The sequence below is a fragment of the Anomaloglossus baeobatrachus genome, chromosome 2 (assembly GCF_048569485.1).
Source record: "Anomaloglossus baeobatrachus isolate aAnoBae1 chromosome 2, aAnoBae1.hap1, whole genome shotgun sequence".
Lineage (NCBI taxonomy): Eukaryota > Metazoa > Chordata > Amphibia > Anura > Aromobatidae > Anomaloglossus > Anomaloglossus baeobatrachus.
Window position 1 is genome coordinate 454,864,699 of NC_134354.1, and position 20,520 is coordinate 454,885,218.

At 45.0% G+C, this 20,520-nt stretch overlaps 1 protein-coding gene across 1 annotated transcript in view; it reads right to left on the bottom strand.

Moving 5' to 3' along the window:
• Positions 1–400: 400 nt before the first annotated feature.
• The window catches only part of ASL (argininosuccinate lyase), an 82,220-nt gene continuing 62,100 nt past the window's right edge, over positions 401–20,520 (bottom strand). Inside the window, exons 12-17 of the mRNA XM_075336314.1 lie at positions 14,541–14,625; positions 10,732–10,791; positions 10,034–10,117; positions 9,324–9,404; positions 6,850–6,956; positions 401–795 (exon numbers count right to left, since the gene is read on the bottom strand). Of these exons, the coding sequence (XP_075192429.1) occupies positions 648–795; positions 6,850–6,956; positions 9,324–9,404; positions 10,034–10,117; positions 10,732–10,791; positions 14,541–14,625 (565 nt within the window). The 3' untranslated portion in view covers positions 401–647. The remainder of the gene's footprint in view (positions 796–6,849; positions 6,957–9,323; positions 9,405–10,033; positions 10,118–10,731; positions 10,792–14,540; positions 14,626–20,520) is intronic.

Here is a 20,520-nt window from a genome sequence, read left to right on the forward strand (position 1 = left end):
CCACCGACATCGCACCTGCGATGTCGTAGTGTGCAAAGCCCGACTTAGTCTAAGTCCTGACCTTCACCAAATTGAGCTGATGTGGCATGACCTTAAAAAGGCGGTTCATGCTCAGAATCCCTCCAATGTGACTGAATTACAATTCTGCAAAGATGAGTGGGCCAAAATTCCTCAAGAGCGTTGTAAAAGACTCATTGCCAGTTATCTGAAACGCTTGATTGCAATTGTTGCTGCTAAGGGTGGCCCAATAAAATATTAGGTTTAAGGGACAATCACTTTTTCACACAGGGCCCTGTAGGTTTGGATTTCTTTTTCCAGTAAGAATAAAGACCTCCATTTATAAACTGCATTTGGTGTTTTCTTGTGTTACCTTTGTCTAATATTCACATTTGTTTGGTGATCTGAAAAATTTAAGTGTTACAAACATGCAAAACAATAAAAAATCAGGAAGGTGGCAAACACTTTTTAACACCATTATATAAGCTTTCAATGCTCTCCAAGCATGATCTACTTATGGTTCCACTTCTCTTGAGAACATTTTTGACATATAAAGTTATATTATGTAATTACTTTGTAAAATTAATAACCTGAGAGTATAGACTATCTTCTTCAGATAAGTCACATGTGAATGCAGACAATTCATGGTACTAATGGTCCTTTTGACTTTTCATCCAGTTTCTGATCTGTTCAACCTGTGCAACTACACAGCTCTTTGCCGTCCCCCCTGCTGCTGTGTACTGTTCCACACTGTTAGTATAGTTCCACAATTTGGACACGTCACTGGCAAACAGTGGACTGTATAAAGTAAAGGCAGAACATAAAAATAAAGTTATACTGTGATATAAGAAATACAGAAGATAGTCAAAGCTGTAAATATTATAATAAACTACTGCACTACCACATAGGATCCTGATGATGCAAAGTATTAAGTGTTATACACAATGTTGTACAATTATGCAAAATGTTGCACACATATAACAGAAAATTTGTCTCCCAAATATTAAAAAAAAATTAAAAGGATATCTTGCCCATAATCTCTAAACAATGCTAGGCCATAGCTTCATGTGCGCATAATGCAGTCAAACCATGTTCTTAGAGTAAAGGCCCCGTCACACACAACGACGGAACTAAGGATATATCGCTGGGGTCACAGATTCCGTGACACACATCCGGCATTGTTAGCGACGTCGTTGCGTGTGACACGCATGAACGACCGTTAACGGTGGAAAATACTCACCAAATCGTCCATCGTTGACACGTAGTTCCTTTTTAAAATATCGTTGATTGTTGAGCACGCAGGTTGTTCATTGTTCCCGAGGCAGCACACATCGCTACGTGTGACACCTCGGGAACAACGAACTGCACCTTACCTGCGGCCGCCGGCAATGCGGAATGAAGGAGATGGGCGGGATGTTACGTCCCGCTCATCTCCGCCCCTTCACTTCTATTGGGCGGCCGCTTAGTGACGCCGCTGTGACGCCGCTCGAACCACTCCCTTAGAAAGGGGGCGGTTTGCCGGCAACAGGCAGTTCGACGTCCCTAGGCAGGTAAGTACGTGTGACGGATCCAAACGATTTTGTGCACCACGGGCAGCGATTTGCCCGTGACGCACAAACGACGGGGGCGGGTGCTTTCACCAGCGATATCGCTAGCGATATCGCTGCGTGTAACACCCCCTTTACACTTACTTCAAGTTTGCGACTTCAATAAATCCGTACAGACTTGCCTGAATGGGGTGGACCTGTTGTGAGTCCATTGCAGAAGTATCTTCTGATAGAACCTAATTGCTGTGTTGTGGTGGTACGCAGAAGAATATAGCGTGCCCCGACCAGATTTGTTTCTGGATTCCACAATGCACGCACTTAAGAGGTGTGTGACGTCCCTTGTTACTGGCTACGGAGTCCCGCTGTGGCCAAAAATCAATACATTTTGAAGGACCATGGTCCTACTTTCCCAGGATATACAAAGTGCAGAAAAGGAGCTGTGTGCTAAAGTGAACCTGTCAGGTGCAATATGCACCCAGAACCACAGGCAGTTCTGGGTGCATACTGCCAATCCCTGCCTAACTGTCCTTGTATACACTAGCATAGATAAAGGGATCGTTGGAAAAATTATTTCTAAAGATCGTATATTATATGCTAATGAATGTGGGGACTAGTCTCGTGGGCGTTTCTCCCCTTAGCTAGTAGGCCCACATTGCATGCTAGCACACCCCTGTGGACATAATAACATGCTAATGAATGTGCAGCGACGCCACACATACCTCACTGTTCATGGCAGCCGCTGGAAGATGGATGCGCTCTGCGCATGAACCGGAGTCCTCAGCACTTCCGGTCATGCGCACTGTACCTCAATGAAGCCGGGAAGCTTACACCTGCCATCAGTTTAGTGCGCATCCGAAGTCCCGGGTACTCCGGATCATGCGCAAAGCGCATCCATCCTCTGCCAGCTGCTATGAACAGTGAGGTACGTGCGCGTCGCTGCACATTCATTAGCATGTTAGTACACCCACAGGGGTGTGCTAGCATGCTATGTGGGTCGACTAGCTAAGGGGACAAACGCCATCGGGACTAATCCCTGCGCTCATTTGCATATAATATACGATCTTTAGAAATACTTTTTCTAAAGATCTCTTTATCTATGCTAGTGTATACAGGGACGGTTAGGGAGGGATTAGTGATATGCATCCAGAACTGCTCGTGGTTCATATTGCACATGACAGGTTCACTTTAACCCCTTCACGACCATGGACGGATCTTTCCGTCATGGATCGTGTCCCGGTAATCCCCGCCCCCTGCCGCGGGCAGGCGGCGTGGATCGGCACACATATCAGCTGTTTTCAACAGCTGACATGTGTGCCTACATGTTCCGAGTGGAATCGCATTCCACCCGGAACATTAACCCCTTAGATCTCGCTGCCAAAGTCTGGCAGCGAGATCTATATGCGCGCGGCCATCTTTTTTTCTTACCGCCGCCCCCTCCGGACGTCACGTGAGTGATCACGTGACGTTCGGGGGTTGCCATCGTAGCACAGGGTCATGTGATGACGCCTGGTGCTACGAAGTTTCACTTTCATTCTTCCTCGGCACGGAGCAGAGGAAGAAAGAAAGTGACTGAATCTGCTGATTACAGCGGTATAGCTGTGATCAGCAGATAGCGATCAGCAATCGGATTGCTGATCGCTATAGCCCCCTAGGGGGACTAGTAAAATAAAATAAAAAAAGTAAAAAAAAAGTTTTAAAAAATTAAAAAAAAAACAAAAAACCTAAAAGTTCAAATCACCCCCCTTTCCCCCCATTGAAAATTAAAGGGTTAAAAAATAAATAAATATACACATATTTGGTATCGCCGCGTTCAGAAATGCCCGATCTATCAAAATATAAAATCAATTAATCTGATTGGTAAACGGCGTAGTGGCAAAAAAATTCCAAACGCCAAAATTACGTTTTTTGGTCGCCGCAAGTTTTACGCAAAATGCAATAACAGGCGATCAAAACGTAGCATCTGCGCAAAAATGCTACCATTAGAAACATCAGCTCGAGACGCAAAAAATAAGCCGTCACTGAGCCATAGATCCCAAAAAATAAGAACGCTACGTGTTTTGGAAAATGGCGCAAAACGTGCGCCACTTTTATTGGACAAACTTGTGAATTTTTTTTAACCCCTTAGATACAAGTAAACCTATACATGTTTGGTGTCTACAAACTCGCACCGACCTCAGGTATCATACCCACACATCAGTTTTACCATATAGTGAACACCGTGAATAAAACATCCCAAAAACTATTGTGCCATCACACTTTTTTTGCAATTTTTCCACACTTGGAATTTTTTTGCTGCTTTCCAGTACACCATATGGTAAAACTTATGGTTTCATTTAAAAGTACAACTTGTCCCGCAAAAAACAAGCCCTCATATGGCAAGATTGACGGAAAAATAAAAAAGTTACGGCTCTCGGAAGAAGGGGAGCAAAAAACAAAAACGCAAAAACGGAAAGTGCCCCGGGGCTGAAGGGGTTAAATAGCCTGGTTGATAGAATTCCCCTTATGCTATGTGCGCACTAGAAAAGTGATTTTTCTCAAGAAAATTTCTTGAGAAACTTCTGGGAGTTGAAGATTACCGCACCTGCGGTAAAAAAATGCACCAAAACCGCAGGAAAAACGCATGCGTTTTTGCCGCAGGTTGGTCCCTGCGTTTTTTTTATGCTGAACTGCAATAAATAATATAGATAATAGATAGATAATCGATAGATAGACAGATAATGGATAGAGGGAAAGATGGATAGATGAATAGATAGATGAGAAAGACCTATATAATGTCCCACACCCCTGCATATTCTAAGCTGGCACCCTTTAGTGACTTTCATGTGGCACTAAAGGGTGCCTAGCCTTGTATTTAGCCAAAAAATAAATAAATAATTAAAAAAAAAAATGACGTGAGGTCCCCCCATCTTTTGTAGCCAGCTTGCAGACCCACAGCTGGCAGCTTCACCTTGACTGGTAATCCAAAACTGAGGGCACCCCACGCTGTTATTTTACATTAAATAAATAATTTAAAACAAAAAACGTGGGGTCCCCCCCAAATTGGACCACCAGCCAAGGTAAAGCGGACAGCTGGGGTCTGATAGTCTCAGACTAGGGAGGTCCACTGTTATTGGACACTCCACAACCTAAAAATAGCAGGCTGCAGCCGCCCCAGAAGTGGCGCATCCATTAGACGTGCCAATCCTGGTGCTTCGCCCCAACTCATCCCGCTGCCCTGGTGCGGTGGCAAACGGGGAAATATTTGGGGTTGATGCCAGATGTGTAATGTCACCTGGCATCAGGCCGTGGGGTTAGTGATGTCACGCGTCTATCAGATACCCGACATCATCAACCCAGTCAGTAAGAAAAAATAGACAACAAAAAAAGTTTTATTTGCATTCCCTCTTTCACCAATTTATTGACAAGAACAATCAAATCCTGGTCCGGCGTAATCCAATAAGGGGGTCCCACGACATCCATACCATAGTCACTGTCCCAGTCAATGAAGAACAGAATGTTCCCCATTGGCTGGGAGAGTAATGCAGCGACTTGAGCTAACATCAATAGGTCAGCCCAGGTCACTGCAGGGCATGACAAGTGCTGCTGTCAGGAGGTTAGATGAGATCATTACCTGCTGTGATGATCACCTGCTGTGATGATCTTCTGCAGTCCTGCCATCAGCGCTGTCACTGCCTTCTATGCCCGCCGCGTTCTCAGCAGTATCGCAAGAGCCCGTGAAGTCACCGCTAGTGACAGTCTTGTGCTGCGGGCATAGACGGCAGTGACAGCGGTGACGTCAGGAGGCAGGAGATCGTCACCGCAGGTAATGATCTCATCTCACCTCCTGACAGCAGCGCTCGGCATCCCCGCGGCTGCACGCACTGCAGGATGACAAGCTGCTGACACTGCGGGCAGACACTGACACTACTGTGCTGGCAGCCGCGGGGCTGCAGCAGGACACAGACTGCACGGGCACCTGGAGGTCACACGGAAGTGCTTCTGTGCGGCGTCCAGGGAGTGTGATCTGTGTGTTTACTCTGCTCCGCTTCCTCTTCTATCAAAATGACATCACTTCCTGCAAAACTGCAGGCAGCGATGAACATTACCGCAGGTAAATCGCGGCTATACCGGGGATATACCGCACATTATTTGCTACCTGCGGTATACCCCCGGTATTTCGCGATTACATTACAGTGAATGGAGTGAAATACCGCAGGTACCTGCGGAAAAGAAGTGACATGCACATTTTCTCAAGACATTTTCTCAAGAAATTCTGCAGAAAGAATTTTCTTGAGAAAAAAACGCAGTGTGTGCACTGCTATTTTTTTTTCCCATAGGTTTTGCTGGGAAATGTCTGCAGGAAGATTACAAACATTTCTCAAGAAATTTCTGCAGCAAAGCCGCAGGTAAAACCGCGGGTAAAAACGCCTAGTGCGCACAGGGCCTTAAAGAAGTTTCCAGAACTTCTTTTTCTCAACTTGTCCATACATGTTTAGAGGAAATGGTTGCAATTGATTGATGGAGTTCGAGAATGGGTCCAGGCTTGTCATGACTGGTTTCTTTGGGATCTTCATTAAGGGGAATTCTACCAATATACACTAGGCTATTTAATACAGTTCCTTTCCTGCACTGTCTATACCCTGAAGAAGAAGGTTCCTTCAAAATACGTTGTTTCTTGCCCACAGCAGGATTCTGTAGCCAGGAGCAAGTGACATCACACACCTCTTCAAGTACAGTATAGACCAAAAGTTTGGACACCCCTTCCCATCTCTAGAACAACTGTTAAGAGGAGACTTTGTGCAGCAGGCTTTCATGGTAAAATAGCTGCTAGGAAACCACTGCTAAGGACAGGCAACAAGCAGAAGAGACTTGTTTGGGCTAAAGAACACAAGAACACAAGGAATGGACATTAGACCAGTGGAAATCGGTGCTTTGGTCTGAGGAGTCCAAATTTGAGATCTTTGTATCCTACCACCATGTCTTTGTAGAAAACGGTGAACGGATGGAATCTACATGGCTGGTTCCCACCGTGAAGCATGGAGGAGGAGGTGTGATAGTGTGGGGGTGCTTTGCTGGTGTTCAATTGCGTACCACCCCAACACAGCAATTAGGTTCTACCAGGAGGCTCTCCCGCAACAGACTCACAACAGGTTCACCACAGTCAGGCAAGTCTCTTTGGACTTCATGAAAGCCCAAACTTGCAGAAAGTGCTACTCTCAGGACATAATTTTACTGTAATTGACATTATACACACAAATCACCAATCTAGCATTGTTTAGAGACTGCGAGCAAGAGATCCTTGCATTTTTTGTCACCAGTCACATACTTGATACTCTTCAAATCCTCCAGTGACAGTTTGTTGATTGTGATGCCCTTGGTTTCTGCTAGGTGAACAACCTTTCCAGAGATTCCATGTGCTTGTCTGAAAGGCATCTGTAATCAAAAACATCCAATCATAGAAAATCATCACTACTTTCCCATTATGAGCTTTTGGTGAGTTTTTGATGCTACAGAATTTCTGCAGCATTTCTGCACTTAAAGGGAACCTGTCAGGTGCAATATGCACCCACAACCAAAAGCAGTTATAGGTGCATATTTCTAATCCCTGCCTAGCAGTCCCAGCCTATAGTAGCATAGATAAAGGGATCTTTAGAAAATGTAGTTATAAAAATCCTTTATGACATGGTAATGAGGCCAGGGACTAGTCACAAGGGCATTATTTCCCTTGGATAGTTGGCCCCTTAGCATGTAAGCACGCCCCTGTGGGCGTGCTAACATGCTAATGAATGCGCAGTGTCAGAGGTATGGTTGCACTCACCTCTTTGCTGCCACCGCTGGTTTTCAGCTCAGTGCACATGGATCAGAAGTCATGCGCACTACAGCAGTTTGAAGCTGAGACACGTACATCCAGCTTCATAGTGCCAGAAGTCTGGGGACTTCTGATCAAGCGCACTGAGCCGAAGACCAGCGTCGGGCATGGTGGTAGCAGAGAGGTAGGTAAGAGCGTCCATGCCTCTGACGCTGTTTATTCATTAGCATGTTAGTACGCCCACAGGGGCGGGCGTGCTTACATGCTAAGGGGGCCGACTAGCTAAGGGAAATAATGCCCTTGCGACTAGTCCCTGGCCTTATTAGCATATGATAAAAGATCTTTAGAAATACATTTTCTAAAGATCTCTTTATCTCTGCTACTATATACAGGGACTGTTAGGCAGGGATTAGCAATATGTTCCCAGAACTGCTCGTGATTCTGGATGCATATTGCACAGGACAGCTTCCCTGTAAGTAAATTACGTTACTTTGTTTTTTCATTGAGGTCTTGAGTGCATTTTTACATGCATTTTTATAACTTTTTTTGACGCTGTAGTTTTTGTCTTTTCTTGGTGTAGCATTTTAAATACTGATGCTTTGTTTTTGATATTTGACAAAATTTTATTGATAGAGTCTTGTGTGGATTACATGCGTTTTTTGTAAGTTTACGCAATGTAAATGCATTCAAAATGTAAATGCATTTTTTTACCTACAGATTTTAAACTCCTAATGCAAGTCTACAGGAAAAAAACTGCACATAAAACTCAGCATATCCACAAGAGAAATTGTTGAAACTGTTGCAGATTTGAAACATGCACCACAGGTCAGTTTACACAATGTAAAAAAGAAGCACAGTGGACAAGAGATTTCTATAAATCCCATCCACTTTGCTGGAACTGTAAAACACTGTGGTTTTGATGCAGCAAAAATATGCATTGCTAAAAACTCATCACGGGCGCACAGCTAATGATTTTCTCCATTTACTACAGCATCCTATTCATTTTTTTGCTGGTAAATTTCACTTTGTATTACATTACAACACAGCTATTTCTCATAAGGTCATTCTTCTTAGTTCAGAATACTACTGCTGTACATCTACAGCATTTCTATAGCCATATTTACAGAAGATTGTTGTCATGATGTGACTGTACGATAGCGAGGGACAGGTGGCTCCTATGCTGTCCCTCACGCTAGGGAACCCTAGGGTATCCCTAACCTCCGGATTAACCCTGATGGTGGCGATGCTGGAGTCCTATACCTTGCTATTCTCCATACCAGAACTAAACGGACAGACACAGAAAAAACAAAACTCAAACACGCTGCAAACTCACAGGAAACAATTGTAAGAGACTAAGGAGAAAAAGAAGAGAAGGCAGCAACAAAAGGACAACAAGGGTTAACAACACAACCGCTCATAGCAATTAAGTATTATAACCACTTGAAAGCCTGGATCACACCACCTCCCAGACCAGTATAGACTAGCTATAGCTAGCATTAATGGAATTGTCCAGCCAGCATATATAGAAGGGGAGCGAATGTGACTGGTTACCACACAACATATGATCAAGCAACCCAGCAGAGATTACCTCTTGCTAGTCTGCCTATGAACTACAAGTCTGTGGGTCGACGCCCCAGTCTGTCTGCGCTGATCACAGAACTCAGAGAAGTTAGCAGGCAGAGTGCCAAAATCTGTAGTCTTCAGAGATCTTGACGCCACCATGACAGTTGGCGATGTTTGTAAAAACCTCCTTGTGACAATTGTGTTGCGGATTCACCAAGGTTCTCAACCCTGGACACAGTCTGCTATATCTTGATGACATTTTCAAAAGTTATTTAGATGTATTGTACTGCCCTTTGTAGTCAGTAATGTAAATCCACTACATCGATCATGTGCAAGTTTACCGTTATCAGTCTTTACTATCACTCCTGGGATTGGTTATATACAGCATGTAAAATACTCAATTCTTATGTAGATCAAATACCACTTACCCCTTTCCTGACCAAATAATAAGCAATGTCCGTGGCCAACATATCTGGACTCAGCGCTTTCTCCATTGCCTCTTTGTTTATCTAGAGTAAAAAATTCCAACACCACAACTCAATGTGTCATTCCAAACAGCCAGTAATTTCCTGCAGAGATCTACATACAAAGCTTTATCAGATAATTCAGCTATGATGTGTGTTATGTGCAGTCCAGAACAAATATGAAAAAGTCCCAATAAGCTCATGCATGTGTGAATAAGTGTATATATGCTTCATAAATCTGGAGTTCAGCCTATCTCGTAGAGAAGATCTTTAACTGAGGTTCCAGCAGATGGCACCTATTTATGAACACACAGTGAGGAAAATAAGTATTTGATACACTGCTGAATTTTCAAGTTTTCCCACCTACAAAGAATGGAGAGAGCTGTAATTTTTATCATAAGTACACTTCAACTGTGACAGACAAAATAAAAAAATATCCAGAAAATCACATTGTATGATTTTTAAATAATTAACTTGTATTTTATTGCATGAAATAAGTACTATAGTATTATTATAATTATTATTATAGTCATGGTGTTTATAGTATTATTATTACAGCGTTGGTGTATTGTGGTTTCATCAGTAATACACATTATCATGTAGTCTAAATCGGTCCATTACACAAAGCCTCAAGGAAATTGTGAATAAAGCACAAGATAAAATTAAAGATTTACCTGTAATGTGGAAATCACCCCGGATGCCACCTGAAGCACTGCACATATGGTATCATAGACATCGAACATGGCCTCCTTGTCTTCCTATATACCAAAAGTCACATGCTTTTAATAACCATTCAATGTTTACCACCACTCATATGTAAGCATGTAAAAGTATTGTTTCCATGTGATGCGGTATTATATGATATTGATTTGAGAACATTTTGGCAGAATGGCCCGTCTATCAGTATAAAAATATGCATATGTATGGCCACCATAAGTTTTGCCAGACAGTAGGTGAGGATTATAGTCAAAGATGATATTACAAATGGACTATTTACAAAGAATGTTAAGGCCAAACAATTATTAGCAGATTAGTGTCATATATTAGAGATGACAAAATGATTTGCAGTATCTTGGTCCAGTGGTCAAGTCAGTAGTCCTTCACCACTGAAGCGGAGCACTCCAAACTCCTTCTACCTGCCGACATCTCCGGCTCCTTTCCCGATTAGTAGGTCTGGGGTGATGGTATCATTGGAAGGAGACACATGACGTCAGGCTGGGCCCGCTAATCAGGAGAGACACTAGGTAGGAGGAGTTTAAGAAAGTTCTATTTTCGGCGGCTGGCTAATGATCCTGCGAATCATCTCTATTATAAAGATTTGCTTCAGAGTTCTCATTTTTCATTCACATTGCACCGGCCAGGTCATACTCACCTGTAGGTCCTTGTTATATGTACTTGGAAGGCCTTTTAGTGTCATCAGGAAACCAGAGCACTTGAAAAGAAAAACATTTACAACAGGTTTAGAATATTTAACTCAAACCATTTCCACCACCAGAAAGAGTAATCTAGCGCAATACTGACAAGTGTGTATTAGGACTTCATATAGAGACATCAGAAATAGAAATAGGGCTATATGCAAAATCCTGTGTTTGGCAGAAAAAAATATTAGCACTGTATTATATTTTTATATATTTATTTATTTTTATGACACAATATAAATGTGACAGGAGAAACAAGAAGCTTGACCATAAAGGCACTCACTCCACAAGGTATATAAAGGGTTAAAAAACAATTTTATTTGTGTACAAAATATTAAAACCAACAATAACAAACATGATAAAGTGCACAAAGTGTGATAAAGCACCAAAGACAACAAGCAATACCCAGTTGGTCTTCCTATAAAATTATTTATAATGAATTTTCCATAAGGTTCACAGGGATTGGATCTATATAAAAATTTGAATATCAAGCCGTTTACTTCATATCAAAAAGCACTGGAATTCAAACAATACAGTACAGACTTAAAAACCTAATCATCAGAGGATAATATAGTACACTGATACTAGTACCTATAAGTCCTTGACTGGACCCGTTTGAGGCAGCAAAAAAAAAAAAAAAAATCCTGACCCAGTAGTCAAAAGATCCAGATCCACTGATCTAAATATACACAATCCCTGTAATGATAAATACTTAGCTTATAATAAGGAAGACCTGGCCCAACGCGTGTCGCTTAGAGCAGCTTCATCAGGGGCAAGGAGTGATGACACTCCTTGCCCCTGATGAAGCTGCTCTAAGCGACACGCGTTGGGCCAGGTCTTCCTTATTATAAGCTAAGTATTTATCATTACAGGGATTGTGTATATTTAGATCAGTGGATCTGGATCTTTTGACTACTGGGTCAGGATTTTTTTTTTTTTGCTGCCTCAAACTGGGGTCCAGTCAAGGACTTATAGGTACTAGTATCAGTGTACTATATTATCCTCTGATGATTAGGTTTTTAAGTCTGTACTGTATTGTTTGAATTCCAGTGCTTTTTGATATGAAGTAAACGGCTTGATATTCAAATTTTTATATAGATCCAATCCCTGTGAACCTTATGGAAAATTCATTATAAATAATTTTATAGGAAGACCAACTGGGTATTGCTTGTTGTCTTTGGTGCTTTATCACACTTTGTGCACTTTATCATGTTTGTTATTGTTGGTTTTAATATTTTGTACACAAATAAAATTGTTTTTTAACCCTTTATATACCTTGTGGAGTGAGTGCCTTTATGGTCAAGCTTCTTGTTTCTCCTGTCCAAAATGTGTTTTGCTTGACGTGTGCACCCCCATTTCATGGTCATTATCTGAATTCCTTGGCTGTGCATTCTAAAGCTGTTGTTTTGTACAATATAAATGTGATTGTCATGTAGCGTTACAAGACTGTGAAATCTTCCATTTAAAGCTCTAATATAACGAATTCCCTTAATAGATGGTGTTATATGAGGATCAGTCTTTGATTCCCTTTTAACCCCTTCACGACCATGGACGGATATATCCGTCATGGAGCGTGTCCCGTTAAGCCCCGCCCCCTGCCGCGGGCAGGCGGCGTTGATCGGCACACATATCAGCTGTTTTCAACAGCTGATGTGTGCCTGCATGTTACGAGTGGAATCGCATTCCACCCGTAACATTCACCCCTTACATCTCGCTGCTAAAGTCTGGCAGCGAGATGTATATACGCGCGGTGAAGATTTTCACTTACCACCGCCCCCACCAGAAGTCACGTGAGTGATCACGTGACTTTCGGTGGTTACCATCGTAGCACAGGGCCAAGTGATGACGCCTGGAGCTATGACGTTTCACTTTCGTTTTCCCTCGGCCCGGAGCAGAGAGAAACAGGAAGTGACTATCTGCTGTTTAGAGCTGTATAGCTGTGATCAGCAGATAGATAAGAGCGATCGGATTGCTGATCACTATAGCCCCCTAGGGGGACTAGTAAAATAAAAAAAAAAAAAAAAAAGTAAAAAAAAAAGTTATAAAAAATAAAAATAAAAAAAAAACCCTAAAAGTTCAAATCACCCCCCTTTCTCCCCATTGAAAATTAAAGGGTTAAAAAATAAATAAATATACACATATTTGGTATCGCCGCGTTCAAAAATGCCCGATATATCAAAATATAAAATCAATTAATCTGATTGGTAAACGGCATAGAGGCAAAAAAATTCCAAACGCCAAAATTACGTTTTTTGGTCACCGCAAGTTTTACGCAAAATGCAATATCAGAAGATCAAAATGTAGCATCTGCTCAAAAACATTACCATTAAAAATGTCAGCTCCAGACGCAAAAAATAAGCCGTCACTGAGCCATAGATCCCAAAAAATGAGAACTCTACGGGTTTCGGAAAATGGCGCAAAACTTACGCCACTTTTATTGGCAAACTTGTGAATTTTTTTAACCCCTTAGATACAAGTAAACCTATACATGTTTGGTGTCTTCAAACTCGCACTGACCTCAGGCATCATACCCACATATCAGTTTTACCATATAGTGAACACCGTGAATAAAACATCCCAAAAACTTTTTTGCCATCACACTTTTTTTGCAGTTTTTCCCACACTTGAAATTTTTTTTGCTGTTTTCTAGTACACCATATGGTAAAACTTATGGTTTCATTTAAAAGTACAACTTGTCCAGCAAAAAAAATGCCCTCATATGGCAAGATTGACGGAAAAATAAAAAAAGTTACGGCTCTCGGAAGAAGGGGAGCAAAAAACAAAAACGCAAAAACGGAAAGTGCCCCGGGGCTGAAGGGGTTAAGCACACTAGAAAACATCTATTTTTTTCTCAATATCCTTGATCTGAAACAAATTATGATTCTTTCACATTTTGAAATCTACTAATTTTTTTGCTATTAAGCTAAAGCTAATGTGTGTGAAAATGTACCTATCATTTTAAAAGGCTTTTTTGTTAAAAGGAACCTGTCAAGTAAAAAAAAAAAAAAAATGTCACTGACTGAGAGCCGGCTATTAATTGCATCAGTACAAAGCCAGCTGTCAGTCACTGCTGGGGGTATAGTTACAGTTACTGGTCACTATGTACTGACTAAGCAGTTACTGAAGCCGTGCTTGTATGACTGAAAGCCGGAGGTTGCAGGGAAGAATAAAGTTTATTTCCTCCTGGTAGCCAGGCTTTCAGTTTGATGGACGACCAGCTTCAGAACGCTATTAACCTAAGACATAAGACATAAGACAATCCCAATATGTGCAGGTTAATAGCATTTTTTGACATAGTTGTCCTTTTTAACTTCATAATGTTTTTATTTGTTATTCTTTTCTTTCACATAAAATATATATATCACACATACACACGCATGCATATATATGGCTATATATAATGATCTTGCCATTTTCACACTGTCCACTAAACCCGATCGTAAACTCATACTTCCTGTTCTTTTCAGAAGCTATATATGGTGCTTTAAGTTGTGCAAATATATTTCATGGCACTCACATATTCCTCTTTTCCCACTCATAGTCTATTAATAACTAGGAGTGAAAGAAAAGATCGCACAACCACACAAATATAGGAAAAATATAAAAAAGGAGTGTACAGAAGGTTATTAATATATTACTGAAACTAGGATAAGGGTGCATTAGTATATCAAAATAAGTGTAGAATCTATATTGTAATGTGTCACCCCACAATTATGTAAATGTTATACACAGAGATATTGTAGGATAAGACTATTGTCCATACTCGGCCAAAGACACGTCCAGCTTTGCTGCGGATTAGTTCCAAACTGTCCGGGTTCTTCTTCTGAGGCATTAGGCTACTCCCAGTACTGGGGAGACATGAGATGAAGATTGCAGTATTATTTTTTGTGACATATGAACTGCACTTTGCAGCATTTGTAAGTGGTTAATTCATATTAAAAGACCAAACGTAAGGGAGGATGAAACAGAAATGGGCTCCCACATCGAAGACATCTATGTTTTATTCTGATTCACTCCAGTATTTTTACAATGGAGTCAGGAAAGAGATAAACAGTCATCATGGTGGGTTCCCACCGGCTTCTCTCTTACCGGCTAATATACAAATAAGAGATTGTCTTGATTCCACATAGCAGGATACAAGAATTTCTTTGTCGCTCCATTGGGAGACCCAGACAATTGGGTGTATAGCTATTGCCTCTGGAGGCCACACAAAGTATTACACTTAAAAGTGTAAGGCCCCTCCCCTTCTGGCTATACACCCCCAGTGGGATCACTGGCTCACCAGTTTTGTGCTTTGTGCGAAGGAGGCAACACATCCACGCATAGCTCCACTTTTTAGTCAGCAGCAGCTGCTGACTATGTCGGATGGAAGAAAAGAGGACACATATAGTGTCCCCAGCATGCTCCCTTCTCACCCCACTGTATGTCGGAGGTGTTTGTAAGGTTGAGGTACCCATTGCGGGTACGGCGGCATGAGCCCACATGCTGATTCCTTTCCCATCCCTTTTTACAGGGCTCTGGGTGAAGTGGGATTTACCGGTCTCCAGGCACTGAGACCGTGCTCCATCTACAGCCCCTGGAGAAGATGCTGGATGGAGCGGAGTACATCAGGGACATGGCCCTGCTTCCTCAAGGTACTCTGTGTCCCCGTGCATTTGGCGCTCACACCGCAGCATGCTGGGTGTTGTAGTGCGCCGGGGGACATCAGCGCTGCGGCGCCTGTGCCATGGCCTCATTCAGCTTTGCTGAAGCAGGCTCACTTATGGGAATTGGTCGCGCCGGCCGCTGGGACTGCGGCGCGGCTGGCACTTGTAGTGCGCCGGGGACTTCAGCGCGGCCTGCGCTTTTACGGCGGCCGCGCTGATAACTAGAGTCCCCGGCTTTTGCGGCCTGCTTCCGTTCGTTCCCGCCCCCAGACCTGCCAGTCAGGAGAGGGGCGGGACGCTGGCCACTTCCAGGAATCGGTCGCGCCGGCCGCTGGCAGCGGCGCGGCTGGCACTTGTGGTGCGCCGGGGACTTCAGCGCGGCCCGCGCTTTTACGGCGGCCGCGCTGATAACTAGAGTCCCCGGCTTTTGCGGCCTGCTTCCGTTCGTTCCCGCCCCCAGACCTGCCAGTCAGGAGAGGGGCGGGACGCTGGCCACTTCTATGAATCGGTCGCGCCGGCCGCTGGAACTGCGGCGCGGCTGGCACTTGTGGTGCGCCGGGGACTTCAGCGCGGCCCGCGCTTTTACGGCGGCCGCGCTGTTAACTCGAGTCCCCGGCTTCTGGGCCTAGTCTCCCTTCGTTACCGCCCACAGCCCTGACTGTCAGGGTAGGGGCGTGACGCTGCATAGAGCAGAGCTGAGAGCTGGAGTATGTTTTGCATACTCCACCCCTCTCACTGTGTGCACTGTGAATCCGGATTCCCGCACTTTCTCAGGCACGCCCACGGCTTCCTTCTCTACAAGGACACCGGCAGCCATTAGTGTCAGTTTCTGTACGATACAGAGACAAGTGTGGAAGTCCCTGGCATTCTGATAGTCACACAATCGCTGTAACAGGCGTTAAGCAGCACCTGTGGTGCTAACCCCACTAGTGCAGAAGTGCACTTATAGATATGCTTGTACTATATACATTGCACTGTTTGGTCGCACGTTGTATATACCCTCCTGGATTATGCGGAGGAGTTATCAGCATATTCTCTGTGTAAAACAAAGGTGCAGAACCACATGTTTTTCTATACAGCTGGTACAGCATGTACGGCTATACGGCCGGCAGGTACATAGACTCCCATTGTATGCACTAATGGCCAGGGGATGAGGACGGTGTCTGCAGTATTTACTGACAGTTTTTCTGAGACTATGGCTATGATACTAGAAGCCTAGCAGTCCGGACATGTCTCTCACAATATGGGCACTGTTGAATCATTGATCCATGGCCCCCCTCAGTGTGAATAACTAACAGCTCCGGGAATGTCACACGCATCCCAGAGTCACGGCTCTGCACGGACGTCAGTCCCAGACAGCCTAAGCGGGCTCGCTATGAGCGGCCTCGGTTTCATCAGGGTCCTAACAGAAGGACTCGCTGTGTAATGAGGCGGAAGTAGCGGCTCAGGATTCTGATCCTGAGACCGCTCTCAATCTGGATACACCTGATTGTGACGCCATAGTAAATAATCTTATAGCGTCCATCTATAGAATGTGGGTTATTTCTCACAGCTCCTCCAGTGGAGGAGTCAGCTTCACGTATTTTTCTGGACCACTCTGCCTTCAGAGAGGCAGTCCAGGAACACCACGCTTATCCAGATATGCGCTTCTCCAAACGGCTTAGGATACACGTTATCCCTGTCCCCTGACTTGGTCAAGGACTGGACCCAATGTCCCGAGCGGCATCCTCCAATCTCCAGGCTTGTAGCTAGATCCATAGTTGCAGTGGGAGATGGAACTGCAAACTCAAAGATGCCACTGACAGACAGATGGATCTCTGGTCGAAAGCCATCTATGAGGCTGTCGGCGCACCGTTGGCTCCGGCATTCTCTCCCTTGGGGCACTCCAAGCTATTTCAGCTTGTCTTACACAGATTGACACGGTTACACGTACATCTGTGCCGCAGGTGGCATCCTTAACCTCTCAAATGTCTGCATTTGTTTCTTACGCGATTCAGGTTGTCCTGGACTCTGCGAACCGTGCGGCGGTAGCCTCCGCTACTCCGTGTTTTTAAGCAGAGCCTGGTCTGCTCGTTAAGTGAATGGAAGGCAGATTCTGCTTCCAAAAAAGGTTGCCTAACCAGTTGCCTTTTTCTGCTGACCGACTGTTTGGTGAGCGTTGGATGTAACCATCAAACAGTCCAGGGGTAAGGATTCATCCTTTCCTCAGCCCGGACACAACAAACCCCAACAGAGCAAGAGGCAGTCGGGGTTTTCGGCCTTTTCGAGGCTCGGGCAGGTCCCATTTTTCCTCGTCCAATGTGGACTCAAAAGGATCAGAGGAGCTAAGATTCTTAGCGGGCTCAGTCTCGCCCAAAAAAACGACAGTCTGAAAACCCGCTTCCAAGGCGGCTTCCTCATGACTTGCGGCCTCGGTCGGTAGCAGGCTCTCCCGCCTTGGCGATATTTAGCTGCCATAGGTCAATGACCGTTGGGTGTGAGACATTCTGTCTCACGGGTACAGGATAGAGCTCACTTCTCGTCCTCCAACTCGATTCTTCAGAATTTCTCCACCTCCCGGCCGGGCCGCTGCTCTTCTGCAAACAGGGTGCACTCTATAGGCAGAAAGAGTGATGACCCCCGTTCCTCTTCAGGAACAAGGTCACGGTTTTTACCCCAAATTCTTTGCGGTACCTATAACAACGGGCCGTTCCGTCCCGTTCTGGATCTAAAAATGCTCAGCAAGCTCGTGGACACCAGGCGGTTCCGGATGGAATCCCTCCGCCATGTCATCGCCTCAAGGTCCCAAGGATATTTCCTAGCATCATTAGGCATCAAGGATGCTTATCCACACGTGCCGATTGATCCAGAGCACTAGCGTTTCTACGCTTCGTTATAGGAGACGAACACCCTCTGTTCGTAGCTCTACCTTCCGGCTAGCGACAGTCCAACTGGTCTTCGCCAAGGTCAGGGCAGCAGTAGTCACAGTCCTGCACTCTCAGGGTCACTCTGTGGTCCCGTATTTAGACGATCTACTTGTCAAGGCACTCTCTTAGGAAACATGCCAACACTGCCCGAACGTTGCGCTGGAGACTCTCTAGAGTTTTGGGTGGATCATCAACTTTTTAAAGTCAGATCCGACCCCGACCCTATCGATAACATATCTAGGCATAGAGTTTCTTACTCTCTCAGCGATAGTGAAGCTGCCGCTAGACAAACAGCATTCACTACGGGCTGCAAGCTCTTCTTTAAGAACCAGTCGCACACATTGAGACGCCTCATGCACTTCCTACGTAAGATGGTAGCAATGGAGGCAGTTCCTTTCGCGCAGTTTTACTGCGTCCACTACAATGGGACATTCTCCGCCAATGGGACGAGGAGTCGACGTCCCTCAACAGAGTCGTCGTTCTTTCTCAGGCGGCCAAGGAATCTCTACGGTGGTGGCTTCTTCTCACCTCTTGGTCAAAAAGAAGGTCCTTCCTATCCCCGTCCTGGGCGATAGTTACGACAGACGCGAGTCTATCAGGGTGGGGAGCAGTTTTTCTCCACTACAGCGCTCAGGGTACGTGGACTCAGCAAGAGTCCACTCTTCAGATCAATGTTCTTGAACACAGAGCAGTGTATCTTGCCCTACAATCCTTCCAACAGCGGCTGGAAAGCAAGCATATCCGACTTCAGTCGGACAGCTCCACAGCGGTGGCATACATCAACCACCAAGGAAGAACGCGCAACCGGCAAGCCTTCCAGGAAGTCCGGCAGGTTCTGATGTGGGTGGAAGACACAGCATCCACCATATCCACAATTCACATCCCAAGTGTGGAAACTAGGAAGCTGACTTCCTAAGTCGCTGAGGTGTGGCCGAAAGAGTATGGTCTCCTCACCCGGACGGGTTTCAGGAGATCTGGCGCCGCTGACAGAGGCCGGACGTCGATCTAATGGCGTCACGGCACAACAACAATGTGCCAGCTTCATGGCACGGTTTCACAATCATCGAGCTCTGGCGGCAAACGCCTTAGTTCAGCATTGGTCGCAGTTCCAGCTACCTTAGGTGCCACCTCTGGCATTGTTGCCCAGAGTACTGCGCTAGATCAAGACCGACTGCGGCCGCGCCATCCTCGTCGCTACAAATTGGCCGAGGATGTTGTGGTACTCGGTTCTGTGGTGCCTCACGGTAGGCTAACCGGGGGCACTACCAGACCAATCAGACTGGCTGTCTCAAGGGCCATTCTTCCATTTGAATTCTACGGCCCTCAACCGGATGGTGTGGCATTGAGTCCTGGAACCTAGTGTCGTCAGGATTACCTCAGGACGTGGTTGCCACCATGAGACAGGCTAGCATACCAACGTCCGCCAAGATTGACCACAGGACGTGGAAGATGTTCTTATCTCGGTGCTCGGCGCAGGGTGTTTCTCCCTGGCCGGTTGCATCGTCTATGTTTCCTTCCTTCCTGCAATCTAGGTAGGAAAATGGGTTGTCGCTCAGTTCCCTTTAGGGACAAGTCTCAGCGCTATCTGTATTTTTTCAGAAACGACGACTTCCTCAGGTACGCACGTTCCTACGGGGAGTTTGTCTTCTCAGCACTCCGTACAAGCGGCCGTTAGAGCCCTGAGATCTGAACAAGGTTCTAATTGCTCTCCAGATGCCGCCTTTCGAGCCTTTGAAGGATGTCTCCCTTCCCGTTTTTCACGGGAAGTGGCCTTCTAGTAACGGTCTCGTCTCTTAGGAGAGTTTCCGAGCTAGCAACGCTCTCATACAAACTCCCTTCCTGGTCCTTCACCAGGACAGGGTAGTTCTGCGTCCGGTTCCGGAATTTCTCCCTAAGGTGGTATCCCATTTTCATATCAATCAGGATATCACCTCACCTTCTTTGTGTCCTCGTCCAGTCCATCAATTTCAGAAAGATTTGCATCTGTTGGTTCTGGTGAGAGCACTCAGGTTCTACTTCCCGCATGGCGCTCCTGCGCCACCCGGATGCACTCTTTGTCCTTGTCGCTGGTCGGCGTAAACAGTCGCAAGCTTCCAGATCCACCCTTGCTCGGGGGCTCGAGGAACCAATTCTTGAAACCTACAGTTCTACTGGGCTTCTGGTTCTCTCAAGGCCGAAGGCCCATTCTACC